We start from the raw sequence: 15,078 nt of genomic DNA, 5'->3' as shown, positions 1-15,078 counted from the left end.
TGGTTCATGTGTGTCTGTTTTAAATGAGACCACACACAAAGGCAGACCAGGGACGGGCGCAGCAAATGAACTTAATCTAGCGTGAGAGTCTATTTTTAATGAATTAAAGTCTTTTGTTTTTAATATACAATGTGTAGTCAAGCACTTTGGACCTGAAAATGCTAAGCATTTGCTATGACATAGAACAACAAAGGTTCAGAGCTTGATTAATGTCATTAGACAGTGTCAGATGATTGCTTTGTATTAAATGGGGCCAGAACAACTTTCCTGGGCAAAGTCATTTGTCAATATCCTCTTCTGACGCCATTATGGGACATTATTAGGGTTGCGCACCAAACTATTTATTATAACCTGGCCTGTTGAGCCACCTTTTGGACAGCTAACTCAATGGAGAATGCCTGAGTATGAATAAGAAGCATGTATAACACGTGGCATAGCTTGCTGCATGAATTGAAGTAATTAGCTCAACTGACTTGTTGCCTTCCAACCTTCCCGCTTACATAGATATATTTAAAGCATCGGATTGTTACCTGTGCCTTTGCATCCTCATTTCTTAGGACTTCTGATCACATATACAGCTGTTAGAGAGCAAAGTAAAATGTTTGGCAGGAGAAGTGTTTATTCCCCACATTCATGGGACTGTGGAAAAGGGATATTTAGCAAGTCTTTCCAGGGAGGTACCGAGTCTAAATTGCATCTCCCCGCTGCTGGGAGGAAATTCCAAGTTGTAGGTAAGAGGGTAGGTTTAGGTCTCTGTTTCTTTAAAAGTAATTCTTTGAATTCCTCACAACTAAGTAAGTCCTACTTTGATTTCATTCTGTGGCACAATGGAAGGTTTTCTCTGCAGGCTCTTGAAGGAAATGTTTGCAGGTGCCAAGTGTTTTGTTAGGCAGGCTGGGATCAGAACCTGGAAGATGCAGTTAGGGAGTTGTTGGGTTATCGGTCCCATCAGGAGAGCAAAAGAGGATAGGCGTTCCTCGACTTGAAAGGGCTTGTGGACTGGAAAAGGGCCTCGGGAGGAGCCTCGGAGGGGTGTGCACGGATACAGTTGCGTAGACGACTTTGAAATTGCACGCAGGAGGCTACGGTTCCTCTAATAATGGTTGGCTAATTTCCTTCAGAAGGATGGTTGCAGAATTAGGTATTTCTCACGCCAGCCCAGCAGTTCAAAGGTGGAGAGGAGTGCGCATCTGGGCCAGCATACCTGGCAGTGTCATGTTGGTCTTCAGATGCCTGAGACGGACAATTAAGTTCTGATTGATATTTAGGAAAGCAGAGTTAGCCATTATTATTTGTAACCAGACTTCTTCGTGAAGGAGAGTCTTGTTCCCTTAGCTGAAGCAAACCGGCTCTCGCGTGTCAGAAAACCCAGTGGGTCAGAAATGGTTACTGGCCTGTGCTGTGTTTTGTTACCGTGGTCAGCTAAAACTGTTGTGCATGCCTTCTGGCTGAAATGAGCAGGGGAGAAATTTGTATAGATGCCTTTCTTCTTGGGACTCAAATTTCAAAACAAATCTGGCAGTAGTGCATAGTAAGCAGGCATTGCTGGAAGAAATACTATCCTCTGCATTAGTGCTGTCTTCCTTGCTTACCAGAAATACAGAAGAGTGTTTCGCTTCTCAATTTGCAATGGATAATTTAGCAGAGTAATTTCCTTACATGTGTAATAACAAAGATGATGCAGGAAAAGATCGTAGACAGAGGGTTTTTTTCTTATTTCAGGATACAGTTCAGTACAGTGTTTGTATATCTTAGACTTAAATGGCATATCTTTTACATACCTTACTGTTTGAGTGTGTTGAGAAAATTCTAATTTGTGGTTGCAATTCTTTATTTAGTTTTGGTTTTAACTAAATGTGATATTTGTGAGTGGGTACATAAGACAGAGTCTTAGGCTCATGCATCTTTTTTAGTGAAATTAATCCTGAAGAGGTAAACATTTAGAAGAAAAATATTTTTTGCATCCAGCTAAAATACAGAATGAGAAAATTTCAGGCAGAGTGCTACAATAGTTAATGGGTAGGCAATTATTTTGATGATTTACAGCCTTTTGTTGAAATACCATGGAACCAGTAATTGTTGCAATAAACATTTTTGCACATTTAATTTTTCTGCAAAAATATGTAACATGAAAATTACCCGTTTTGCAGCAATTTACATATTTAAATATGCAAATAAGGCACAACACATTTGGCGATTTGCGGATTTTCAGTAGCTGGATGTATGACCTGTGGAGAAGAATGGGGGAGCTGGAAGTTGCTCGAAAAAATTGAATTGTTATCCTGGTGAGAGACTCGTGATAACAGATAGACACTTCTTGTATGGACTTGCTGCTTAGCCAGTGACCCTTTTGATGTTGTTTGTGCCATAATGTTTAGGTGAGAGTAATAAATTTGTGCTAAGGCGAGACACTTGGTATTGAATTTTTGCAAACAGTGGTGTGGTGTCACATACCAATAATGCTCCTCTCAGTGGCCCAATGTATTCCTGTGCACGTAGGGTTTTGACCTGTGTTATTGATAGTGTCAAAAAGAAATTCGTTGTTATCTGCCATGGTCATCCTGTGTGACTTCTGTTAGCATGCAGCGATGGAAATTTTGTTGCGGAGTTGTCCACTGACAAATTGCGTAGTGTTGCGTTAGGGCTGGAGAAGTGTGGGAGCAGTGGTACCACGCATCTTCAGAGGTTGTCGTGGTGTCTGTTTCTCCTGAAGTACACCTTTGCCACTGACCCTGAGTAGGTAGATCGTGTTGGGGGGCTCCAGAAGACAACTTCTGTCTCTGGAAATGGTTTATAGAAGGCTGAACAGACCCAGCACTTAAGGAAAACAATCGGCAATATTAAAATACTTTGTTTTATGGAAGTGGATCATTGTTTTAGTTCCTTTGAGAGGGGAAAAGAATTATTGCCTGGGTCCTTTAAGGCAGTTTGAGAGCCACATAAATGTTTTCACAGTGACTTAAAACTGAATTAAAGCCAGAGCAAGAATGTTTTTGTACAGTAATGGATATTTAATGCCAGAAAGTTGATTAATATTACATCTCTTCCCAAACATGGTCTATGTAACAACATGAGGTTTGCATTGGAATAGCTGGCTTGGGTTCACAGCATTGGCAAAGCTCCCTTTTCTCCTTCTAAAAACAAAGCTTCTCCCTTTCACTCTTATCTTCCCTCTTTGTTTTGGATAGTTTTATGAATGCACAATCAGTTGCTTTACATGATACGAGCTCTGCAACACGCAGCATATGTGTACATACTGATGTGAAGAGCCGTCTTCGATTAACAGTTGGACTTGATGATACTAAAGGTCCTTGATAACCTAAACGATTCTATGATTCTGTGTATGGTCCATGCCTTCATCTTGCAGACGCTGGCATAAAGCAAAAGGGTTCGTACACCAGTACTGTGCTCTCCCTGCAACAGACTCCCCTGTTACCTCACATATAAAGCATATCTGGTGCAGAAATAATCTCCAGGAGGGCTTGGGAGAGAAAGCTTTGCCCATGGAGTCAGCACTTGGCTCAACCCAGCCTAGTAATTCTGCTGCTTACACAGTGAAAGCCTGATTGTTGTACATACTATAAATTGGCTTCTGAATGGCTGGCTGGCTGTATCCTATAAAATACTTGCATGCAAATTAATCTGTAGGAATACTTCAGAAAATGGCTGAAAACACAATAAATGTTGGTCGCTCACTGCAATGTCAATTCCTGTAGTAAATGCTTAGTTAATTGGTAGTAATTGAGTCCATCTGTGGCTTTACTTGGTCAAAAATTTTTTTAGCTATTAGTATAGCTGCACCTAGCACACACAGAGTTGGCACAGTTTGCGTGGGTTTGTGTAGGGATTCTTTATTACAGTTCCAAATGAGATACCCAAAGTCCCTGGCTGGGATGTTGGGTGAATATTGGTGCCCAGGGTCCAGTTCCCTTGTTGCAGGGAGCACTGTGATGCATCTGTGGGGATCACACCTGCCATAAGGTTTTGCTCTGCTGCCATAAATTATATCAGTGGTTTAAAAACCTCCAGTGCTTGCAAGTTTTGAATATAGTGCTTCAGTTCCTTTGCATTTGATCATCACTGCTAACCAGAAGACCCACAAGTATTTCACCCTGGGACTCTTACTGTTTCAGCTTAATGATAATAATAATTGCTTTGGAGGACACAGCATTTTTTGAGCAGAAGCATTCAGATAGGTATGGATAAAAGGATATCAGTTTACTTCATTTGAAGTGTCTGATAATTTATTGGCACTTTTAATTATTTGTTAGTAGTGCTCTTACCTTTAACTAAAAGCTGTTCTGAAAATACAGAGCTGTTAAGGTAGCGTAAAATAATAATAATTTGGGACTGCAAAAGATTTCTTCCTGTAATAATGTGATTTTCACTATTTGTGGGTTGAACTTTTTTCCTGACTTTCTGGTTTTTAAATGAAATTATTGCTTTAGAGATGAAACCTTTGTTGACTACTCTTTCATGAGGAAAAAAACCCTGGGAGCAGAACTTTGGATATTGCGCGTGTCAGAGTTATCTCTAGGATAGGAGATTGTAGCTGGGGCGCACCTGTATCTGGGCATAGTAAAGCATAAGGTACACCTTTTTTGCTTTTCTGAATGCCTCAGAAATATTGAAGAGCTGGCAGACACAAAGGAGAATGCAGTTTACTGCACAGGAAAACACAAAAGAATCAGCAGTCATTATATTGTTGGGGTTTTAGGGGTTTTGTTATTTTCCATCCTCAGAAGTGGGTGTTTCAGTCTTAGTTGCTCTTCAACAATGAGATTTCTTTGGGGAGTTTTTTGGTCTTTTTTTGGCCATTTCTTTTTTTTACTGAACTGTCTTACTAGGTCTTAGGGCCAGAGTTTAATCCTGTGTTGTACCAAATAACTTATTCATTGTCTCAATAAATTCTACATTTTTACTCAGGTGGGAGCAAAATCATAGTCCGGGGGATTTCCATGCCCCCAGCCCCCCTGTAAATGCTTAGCTTGTGATAATGTTTTGTAATTAATCAAGTTAATGTTTTGATACTTGTTCACATAATATGTTTGTGAATTATGCAGAACTTATTACTGCAGAAAGGTTTTTATACCTATTTAGCTGGATATAAAAATATTCTAGGTGTTGGAAGAAACAGACACTGATTTTTATAGAAACTGATACCATCTACTAGAGACAGCTTGACTAGGACTGTTTTGCATCTGCATCTCTCCCTTTTTATTGTTTTCAGGCTTTAAGCTTTTTAAGCTTTTCCTGTGAGACTGAAGATTTTTTCTCTCCCATTTCTCTCTTCCTCCTTTCAAGAATCTTACAAATTAAGACAAAAGATAATTACTCAGAGGGTAAAACTGGCAGGGTTCCCACGACACTTAAAATTAATGAGCTGTTGCATATAAAATATACCTTGTCTCATGTTCGCTGGGGTTTGGTGGTGGTGGCGTTTTTTTTTGGTGAACCATTAAAGTGCACAATTTGGCTTTTTGGCTGTGTTTTCTGTTTTAGTAATTTTCAGTTTATAAGGCGGCAACTGAATACAGAAAACTCATCTCTCTGACAATGTTTCCATATGAGCAGATCAGTATATGCAATTTGTTCCCCCCGAAGGAAAATATCCCTTGCAGTGATGAAATACATATCAATGAAGCTGCCATTGGTTGTTTGTGCTATGTCTTATTAAAAATAAATAGTCGTTCTTTGTGTGTCTATAGCGCCTTCCACCTGATGTGAGAACTCCTTACAGAGGAGGATAAATGTATTGTCATGAACTCCCTGAGAGGGGTTGGCAATTATTATCGGTTCCATCACTGGAAATGAGACACGGAGGTTATGCGACTTTCACTGAAATCACGGAAAAATCCTTGGCGGGCTGGGGCAGCGCCAGTTGCTCCTGAGCGCGGGAGTGACGGAGCCACGGGGGAATTAGCAGTGACTTCGCTGCCGACAGCTTTTCTCTCGTTCTTACTCAATTTATGCAAGAGGGAAGAGAGGAGGAAGAGCAATTGTGATTTTTTTTAAAATTGTTTTTACATAATCTGCTTCAACACTTAGGACCTACTGAATATGAGAAGTGACCTGAATAACAAATCTGTCAATAGCGTGCTGGAGTTTTGGCTTTTAGAGGTGTGGTGGGAAGGTAGATGGCTGGTTGGGGAGGTTTGAAGGTAGGTGTCTACTCCAGAGCGGTTTAGATGCCCCTTTTCTGTCCAGCAGGACTGTTGGTTGTTTATTATTACTACTATTACTGCTGCTACTAGTGTGATACTACAGGACATCTATAGAGACAACTAAGCTTCACAATTTAGATAAAAAGGTATGTACATCATGTTTAGTGAGAAAAGAAGGCTTTCATTTCACAAGAAACCAGTAATTTAATTCATCTAGTTAATATTCCCAAACAGATGTTGTGTGTTGTGTGTAGTAAATAGTTTTTAGATACATGTGCTATGAAGTATTGATGGATTTTCTTATTTACGTCCTTTCCTAAACCCTGGCCAAAAAGGCAGGGGTAAAACCCAAGAGCAGATGAGCAGAGAAGGCAGGAGGGCACTTGGTGTTGTGGGTGTTGGATCACAAGCCCTGGGAACCTCTGCCAAGTGCTTCACTGAAAAGGGGGCAGCACTGACATAAATTCACATTTATGATTAACAAACAAATAGAGAAATGTGATGTGTGTGTGTTTGTTTTTAACCTCAGCTTTTCGTGTTCCCTGACAACAAAAGAACAGTGACAGTTCTTCAGTTCAGCAGAGGCACAGGAACAGAACTTGCTGAGATAGACTTGTATATGCTTGCATAATACTGTACAAAAAATGTGGTTTCTGTTCTGTGCTTTCTTACCCCTTCACTTCGGCAGAAGGCTAGGGTGCTCACTGTAGGTCCCAGCATTACTGCATATGACATATTCCAAAATTATTTTAGTATTTTCCTTTCTTCGCAGAAGTACCTTTTTCTATTTGCATCTCGTCTGCTACAGGCAAACTGCTGTCGGTTTGGTTCAGCAGTTTGGATACTGATGAAAACAAAACATGCTTTTTCATGGAACATTTCCTTTCTTTTGCTTTAATGTAAAAATAAATCCCTTTTCTGTTTAGGTTATGTTTAGAATTCCCTTGCTGCAACAGCAAAAAATTAATTAAAACTGTCATAAACAAAAATCAAACTGATAAGTCTAAATTTAGGTCAATCAAAACAGTAATATACCTTGTATGTTTAAATTTGGATATTGAAGATAATGTGTGTTAACAAGCAAAGGAAATACTTTAGTAAATCTGTTCATGTAAAGAAATATGCAAAATAGCGCTTCTATTTCTGTATTGATTTTACTTTAGATGTAAGAAGACACTCACTGAATACCCAACACTGACAGCAGAGAAAGTTTGGGTTGTTTTGAATTAAGAGGTTGGTCTAGTATGATTTTTTTTTCTTTTTTTTTTTTTTTTTTTTTTTTTCCTTAATAGTCTGGTTTTCTCTCTTCTCAGTTTTCAATGGGTCCAGCAAATCATCGAAGGAGAAAGAACCTGCTCAGAAACACAAAAGCAAAGAGGCCACACCAGGGAAGGAGAGGAACAGCGAACATAAGGCTGAGAGCCGAAAAGACCAGGCTGCTGCTAATCACCATCCTACTGCAAACACTGGCTCCTCTACGAAAGGGCTCACTGCTAACAGCAACCACCACACTCTTCATAGATCGGCTCAGGACTTAAGGAAACAGGTAAGGAATTGTACTTAACTGTGGACACATGGGAAACGCAGACTTTTAAGGTGCCAGCTCCATTTTTCACTGCCTGGCATAGACTGAACGTGGCAGTCCTCTAAAGCAGAGACTTGAAAGTCTCCTTGAAAGAAAACAGCAGAGAGTTAATTTTCAGTGAAAGAGAGAGAAAGAGAAAAAGAAGGAATAAAGACAACTGATGCATACAGGAAGTCAGTATGATAAAGCATGCTTTACAACCCTGTTTTTATGTTACCCAGCATATACATATGAAAGAGTGAAGTTCACATCGCTATTTATTAAAACTTTCTGACGGGCACTCTTGTTGGCCTCTCAGCTGACGGTGCAAGGTGGGCAGCACATGGAAGAATGAACAAATTTTGTGTATGGCTGGTGTGCCCAGGTTGTCTTAGAGGCTCACTGGCACTGTAGAGAAGCTGACATTACATTCAGGTGAGCAACACAAAGCTCAGAGGCCTGCTCAGCGCTGGGGCCAGGCCTGGTTAATGTCTCCATCAATGACCTGGACGAGGGGATCGAGCGCTCCCTCAGTAAGCTGGAGGCGACACCAAGCTGGGGGGAGTGTTGATGGGCTGGGGGGCAGGAGGCTCTGCAGGGGGGTCTGGGCAGGCTGGGCCGATGGGCCGAGGCCACTTGTAGGAGGTTCAACACGGCTCCGTGCCGGGTCCCACACCCGGGTGACACCCACCCCCCGCAGCGCTGCGGGCTGGGGGCAGGGGGCTGGGAACTGCCCGGCGGGGAAGGGCCGGGGGGGGCCGGTCAGCAGGCGGCTGGGCATGAGCCCCCAGCGTGCCCAGGTGGCCAAGGGGGCCAGCAGCACCCTGGCTGGTGTCAGCAATAGTGTGGCCAGCAGGACCCGGGCAGTGACCGTCCCCTGTGCTGGGCACTGGTGAGGCCGCACCTTGAGCCCTGGGCTCAGCTCTGGCCCCTCACTGCAGGGGGGCACTGAGGGGCTGGAGCGTGACCAGAGCGGGGCAGGGGCTGGGGCAGGGGCTGGGGGGGGAGGCTGGGGGAACCGGGGGCTTCAGCCTGGAGAGGAGGGAGCTCGGGGGGGACCATACAGCTCTCCTCAAGGAGCAGAGGGAGTCAGTCCCTTCTCATAGGTAAGTGACAGGGCAAGAGGAAACTGCCTCAAGCTGTGCCAGGGGAGGTTTAGATCAGATATTAGGAAAAATTCCTTCACCAAAAGGGCTGTCAAGCTCTGGAGCAGTCTGGCCACGGAGGTGGTGGAGTCACCATCCCTGGAGGTGTTTAAAACCCACGTAGATGCAGTGATTAGGGACAGGGTTTAGTGGTGGCCTTGGCAGTGCTACGTTAACAGTTGGACTTGACTACGTTAAAGGTCTTTTCCAACCTAAATGATTCTATATTTCTATAATTCTATGATTTTCAATTGTGCAATGCAAAATGGAGAGAAATTCTAAAGCAATGCAGGTATGAGCAACAGTCACACCACATAGACTCATCACGGTACAGTCCTCAAGCTTCAGAAAGTAAGGGGGCTGTAAGGTGAGCTGATCATCTTTTTCTGTTTATTTTTTAAAAATGAGTAGGCATTTGAATTTTCTTCTGAAACCCATAGTAACATAAGTACTTTCTTACCAAGTTAAATGTGGTTGTAATGAATTAAAGGTGGATTGTGCGTGTTGTCTGACAGAAAGACTTTGCTTGTACAAAACCTTACACTTACCAGTTATGTGACATTGCTAAATTTTCAGACCTTGTCCCGAGTTTTTGACTTTTTCATTATTATCCAAAAGGAGAGTTGTTTTCTGAGGGTGTGAGTCGTACATTCCTCCTTCTTCCAGTATGTTTTTGCTCCTTGTTCATGTGCATTTACATGGTTTATTTATGTGTGTGGTTTTTATTTTGGTCAGCCTTACAGAAAATAAAGGCAAAACACGAGACATTACTGGAGATTTTCTTTTTTCCTCTCTTTCTTTCCTCTTCTGGTGTGCCCTTGCACTTGTCATGCATTCCCTCTCTTTCTTCCTCCCTTGCTGTCTTCGCAAATCCCCTACATCAAAGGGGCTGTGGGCAAAGGAACTGCAGTTCAATGGGGCCCTCTCTTGGCCTGAGATGGTAATTTAGCTCTGCAAAACTATCAGTGCGGAAGTATTTTTATGAATGAATTCGAGATCAGTTGCAGAACTTGAATTTGTTTGGGACCAAAACTGTCGTTCGTATTGCTAATGTTGCTGTTATTACTGGGGTTGTTATATAAGACGTTGCTTGTTGGCTTTGTTTTGTGTATGTATGTGTCTGGAGGCTGTATTCCACGTGCTATGGAGAGGTGTGTGTCCAGATCAAATCCAACACATTGCTGCAGGACTATGTGCTCGTCTCATTTGCTTTTTAAAAGACAAAAAAAAATTAATATGTACTGTACCATCTTTACTTCAAGGCAACTGTTCAGTGAAGTGGGGAAAAGAGTGGTCTGAAAAAAAATACATGTTAGCAAAACTGACAAGATAGCTGAAAAGCAAAAATAAGGCCATTGGTATCCCTAGTTTCACCTTTAGCTCAAGACTTTGAGTCTGTAAGGCTGATGTCAGTCACTTTGTTACTACAAGGTGATCTGCTTAGTGGGTGAGGGAAAGGCTGTGGGTGCTGCCTACGTAGACTTTAGTAAAGCCTTTGACACCATTTCCCACTGCGTTGTCCTGGAGAAACTGGCTGCTGGTGGCTTGGACGGGCGTACTCTGCGCTGGGTGAAAACTGGCTGGGTGAATGCAGTGACATCCAGGTGGTGGCCGGTCACAAGCGGCGTTCCCCAGGCTCAGCGCTGGGGCCAGGCCTGGTTAACGTCTCCATCAGTGACCTGGACGAGGGGATCGAGCGCTCCCTCAGTAAGCTGGAGGCGACACCAAGCTGGGGGGAGTGTTGATGGGCTGGGGGGCAGGAGGCTCTGCAGGGGGGTCTGGGCAGGCTGGGCCGATGGGCCGAGGCCACTTGTAGGAGGTTCAACACGGCTCCGTGCCGGGTCCCACACCCGGGTGACACCCACCCCCCGCAGCGCTGCGGGCTGGGGGCAGGGGGCTGGGAACTGCCCGGCGGGGAAGGGCCGGGGGGGGCCGGTCAGCAGGCGGCTGGGCATGAGCCCCCAGCGTGCCCAGGTGGCCAAGGGGGCCAGCAGCACCCTGGCTGGTGTCAGCAATAGTGTGGCCAGCAGGACCCGGGCAGTGACCGTCCCCTGTGCTGGGCACTGGTGAGGCCGCACCTTGAGCCCTGGGCTCAGCTCTGGCCCCTCACTGCAGGGGGGCACTGAGGGGCTGGAGCGTGACCAGAGCGGGGCAGGGGCTGGGGCAGGGGCAGGGCAACTGGGGGTGTTCAGCCTGGATAAAATGGGAAACAGCTTCAAAAGTTGTGCCAGGGGAGTTTTAGGCTGGACTTTAGGAAAAATTCCTTCAGTGAAGGGGTTGACAAGCATTGGTACAGGCAGCCCAGGGAAGTGGTTGAGTCACATCCCTGGAGGTATTTAAAAGATGTGCAGGTGTGGTGCTTAGGGGCAGGGTTTAGTGGTGGATTGGCAGTGTTGGGTTAATGGGTGGACTAGATGATCTTACAGGCCTTTTCCAATTTAAATGATTCTGTTTGAATTTAATTTACTTCCTCCTTATGTGCTCAGTGTAAGCAATGCCTCGGGATGGAGCTGTGTCATAGACCCCCATTTGGTGAACCTGCGCACCTGGCAGTGTGGCCAATTTTTTAGGCTGACTCTGTGTGTTTGGTTGGTTTAGGGGGAGACATATCAACAGTAGAAAGGTAGGAACATGCCTACCACAATTTCTTGTTTCTTTTCGTTCCAATCATCTCATGTGTCCTCAGAAACAAGTACAGACCAAGAACATGTAGGTGATGACTGACCAGCCAGATTTTCACGTTTGTCAGTGTGAAATCCTGAGTCCACCTGTTGCTTTGATGGTGGGCTATGACCACCTTATTTGTTGTACTTGTTTCCAGCTGGAAGACATTTGTTGCAGCCTATTCCCATTTGAAGTGTGGTCTGTTCTTGTCTATATAGCACTGCTGCATCTTAAACATTATGCTGTCCTCTATGAAAACACTCAAGATACTTGTGGGTATCCGGGGAGGGAAGAGGGAGAAGCATTTGAAAACCATCGAGTTGTGTCTGCTCTAGAAAGATGATGGTCTTGAGGAAGTTGGCAGGGGTGTTTGTTTCTTGTGGGGTCTCCTCAGTTAGCAACCAGAGAGAAATAAGTGAACTCCTTATGGTATTCTCAAAGCCAGATGTTCTCTACTTCAAGTGCTGTTCATCATTGGAGTAATCACTTGGTTTGAATACAAACTCAGAATAATGTGCTTATAATTTAAGATTGGAGGTTAGATAGCCAAAGCTTATATACCTGTTCAGTTCAAGATTTGGTCCCGAGAGATCTAAGCCCTCGTGTGGAGGTATTCTAACAACTTTAAACAATTGTGATAAGTTGCTGTTTTCTTGATGAATTCAGTTTTGCAGAGTTTTGTATCTTGGCAGTTTTAATTCTGTCCTAAAGCTGATGAGGCTGATGGTGTGTTTTCCTTTGAAATACAGGAGCTGTGGGATTCTGCCTTTCTCCACAAGCACTTTCTCCGTGACTGTGTTTTGTCCTTAGGCCCTGTGCCACCACCCCTTGCTGAAGGAGTGCCCCAGGTGGCCCTTCAGGCTTCTGGTCACAACTTCCTCAGAAAAAAATCACTGGAAGGCTGGAGCGATAAGACGCCTCCTCGCAGCCTGACTGCTTGCTCTGAGGTATAGCTGTGGCCTCCTTGAAACCTTCTGGTAGAGGAGACTCCACAACAGCCATTGACAGCTTCTTCCAGCGTTTTCCTTTTCTGCTACTGAGCATGTTTTCCTAGTTGTGCCTTGGATCATTGTTGTAGTCCACTAAAGGGTTTTTTTTCCTCCTGCTTTTCCCAGTGAACATGGAAAAAGCAGTTACTGTCTCTTTTCAGAGGAGCTCCTTATGAATCGAAGACTGCTACAGAGTTCTCCCATAGGCTTCTCTTTCAGACCAAATAAGCTCAGCTCTCTTGGCTTTTCAGTAGAGATCATTTTTTCCAACTACTTGAGCGCTTTGTGCTCCTTTAGACTTACTCCACTGTCTGAAGTTTTTTCAAAGTGTGGGCCCAGTGCTGGGTCCAGCCCTGGTCAGGGAGGCCGGTGCTTTCCCGTCCCTTGCATTCACCGTTCTGAATTCATAATAGGTCTTGGAAAGTGACTTGCGTGCTTTGTACTACGGTTGTGTTTTGCATCTCGCTGTGGTCCCCAGATGTTATCTCCTCCCTCCCCTACATGCATTTGATTTGTCCTTCCTAAAAGTAGTGCTTCCTCAAATTGTAGAAATGTTCTGAAATAAGTTCTTCAAGATTGCCTTTGATTTGGACCTTGTCTCCAGAGGGCTTATTACAGCCCCTTCCAGGTGTGTGTCACTGAGAAATTTTATGATAATCCAAGTTACTGATGGAAGTACTTGGTAGAGCCAAGGCCAAGACAAGTCCCTGCAGAAAGTCACCTGAAATGCTCTCCAAGGATGGCAGTGAACGATGACAACAGTAACTTCTCTTGAGGGTGGCTTTATTTAATCCCTTGTGAAGCGCTTTAGAGTAATTATTCATAGTAATGTCTACGACGTGTCTCATGAGCTTGTTTAACGGAATGCCATGTGGCACAGTGGAAGCCCTGCTGAAACAGAGGTGTTTCTTTACCTGCTCAGCCAGCAGTCTACCAGAAGATGATTAAATAAGCTTGATGTGCTATTTTGGCAAAACTATGGGTAGGATTTTTTGTTTTGCTTGTATTCTTTTTTTTTTTTTTGACATTATCTTACTATTGTTTGTGTATTTACAAAATAACTTTTTGATAGTTTGTTCCAGAATGATTTTATGGTTTGAAGTTAGACTTTGCCTGCCCTCAGCTTATTTCCAAGAGCCATGCCCTAAGGTTATCTAGGTACATTTTAGCTTACTGGGGTTTACTTCCTAGCTCTTTTGCTGAAATTGCTTATGTTATGTATCTGGTTGGTTATGTTAGGTATCTGGTAAGCATTCAACCAGTGGTACTTTTGGTGAAGACTAATGCCAAAGAAGCACAAACACTTTAGCCAAACTTGCATTTGTTTTCCTTCCTTGTGTAGTGGTTGATCTCTGCTGTTCTTTGTCGTCTTTGTATTTTTAAGGTATTTATAATTTCTTTTCTGTTTCATTTTATGAAAGTGAAGTTTTTTTAGCTCCTTGGCTTTTCTGATTTTACGCATGCCTGCTTTTGCTGTTGTTGCATAGTTGCTCTTAGTCACATAATCACGTTTCCACTTTTTTACTGTGATTCTCTTCTAATTTTCCAGTCATTAGAGGACTGTGTGAAAGGCATAATGGCCTGTGTTTTCTGCCATTCCTCTGAGTGGGAATTGCTTTGCTTTGGGGTGGGTTTTTTTTGCTGTTTGTTTTGTTTGCCTTTTTTTTTTTTTTTAAGTCTTTGTCCTTTCTCTACTGTTGTCACATCTTAGAATGAAAACTCATTTCATGATCACTGTCACCCAGATCACCTTTCCTTTCTAGTTCTCAATCAATTCTTCTCTATTAGTCTAGGTGAAATCTGTAATCGATGTTCTTGGCTATTTATAAAGCCAGAGATGTTGACTGCTGCAGGCAAGAGGCAGTGTCTTAGCAGCTCTACCCCGGTCTGCTCTGCAGCATGAAAAAGGGCTGTAAAAGTCAAACCTAAGCCTCCATTTCAAATGCAGAGTACTGCCTGAATTTCAAGGAAAATGGGTAAACGAATTTCTCTTAGCAAGTGTTTGCTTTCAAGATGATATCTCATATGTCTTTGGAAAGCTCAAGGTAAAAACTGGTGTCATCAGTTAACTGGATTTTCCTTAACTGTTTTTCTACCTTGGAAGCACAGGAAGGACAGGAATATGGATGGGTTTTAAAAGCATGTCATTCCTGCTCCAGCTTCTGGAGCACAAAGGAGAAAATGCACACAGTGAACGTGTGTTGTACACATACATGTGTGTGTACACAGAATGCCCACGTTCCAGTTCCTCTTCTGCAAGTCACTTAATGCAGGACCATAGCGTGATCTTTTCAGTCTCTATTTGATCCCTGTTTTATAACAGTTTATCCTTACTTTATAAGTGAAGACAATTCTTGCATTTCTATGGGGGAAGCTTCCATAGTTACGAATTTGGCAAGGAATTTGAAATCCCACAGGGAAGTATTATAACTTTGCAGGAATGGTGTTATTCACCTGAGTGCTGATGAGGGCTGATTGTACTATATGCTTTCCCTTTGAGCACTTTAATCAAAACGATCCTGATTTTTGGATATGTTTGTCAATTTTGGGGT

The 15,078-nt window shown here is 43.2% G+C and overlaps 1 protein-coding gene across 3 annotated transcripts in view; it reads left to right on the top strand.

The window, feature by feature from the left end:
• The window catches only part of JARID2 (jumonji and AT-rich interaction domain containing 2), a 226,813-nt gene that overhangs the window by 178,020 nt on the left and 33,715 nt on the right, over positions 1-15,078 (top strand). For all 3 annotated transcript variants that reach the window (XM_037379184.1, XM_037379183.1, XM_037379185.1), the window contains exon 6: positions 7,478-7,710. In XM_037379184.1, the coding sequence (XP_037235081.1) occupies positions 7,478-7,710 (233 nt within the window). The remainder of the gene's footprint in view (positions 1-7,477; positions 7,711-15,078) is intronic.

The sequence above is a fragment of the Falco rusticolus genome, chromosome 3, assembly GCF_015220075.1.
Source record: "Falco rusticolus isolate bFalRus1 chromosome 3, bFalRus1.pri, whole genome shotgun sequence".
In the NCBI taxonomy this organism is placed as follows: Eukaryota; Metazoa; Chordata; class Aves; order Falconiformes; family Falconidae; genus Falco; species Falco rusticolus.
This window is presented reverse-complemented; position numbering and strand designations above follow the sequence as displayed.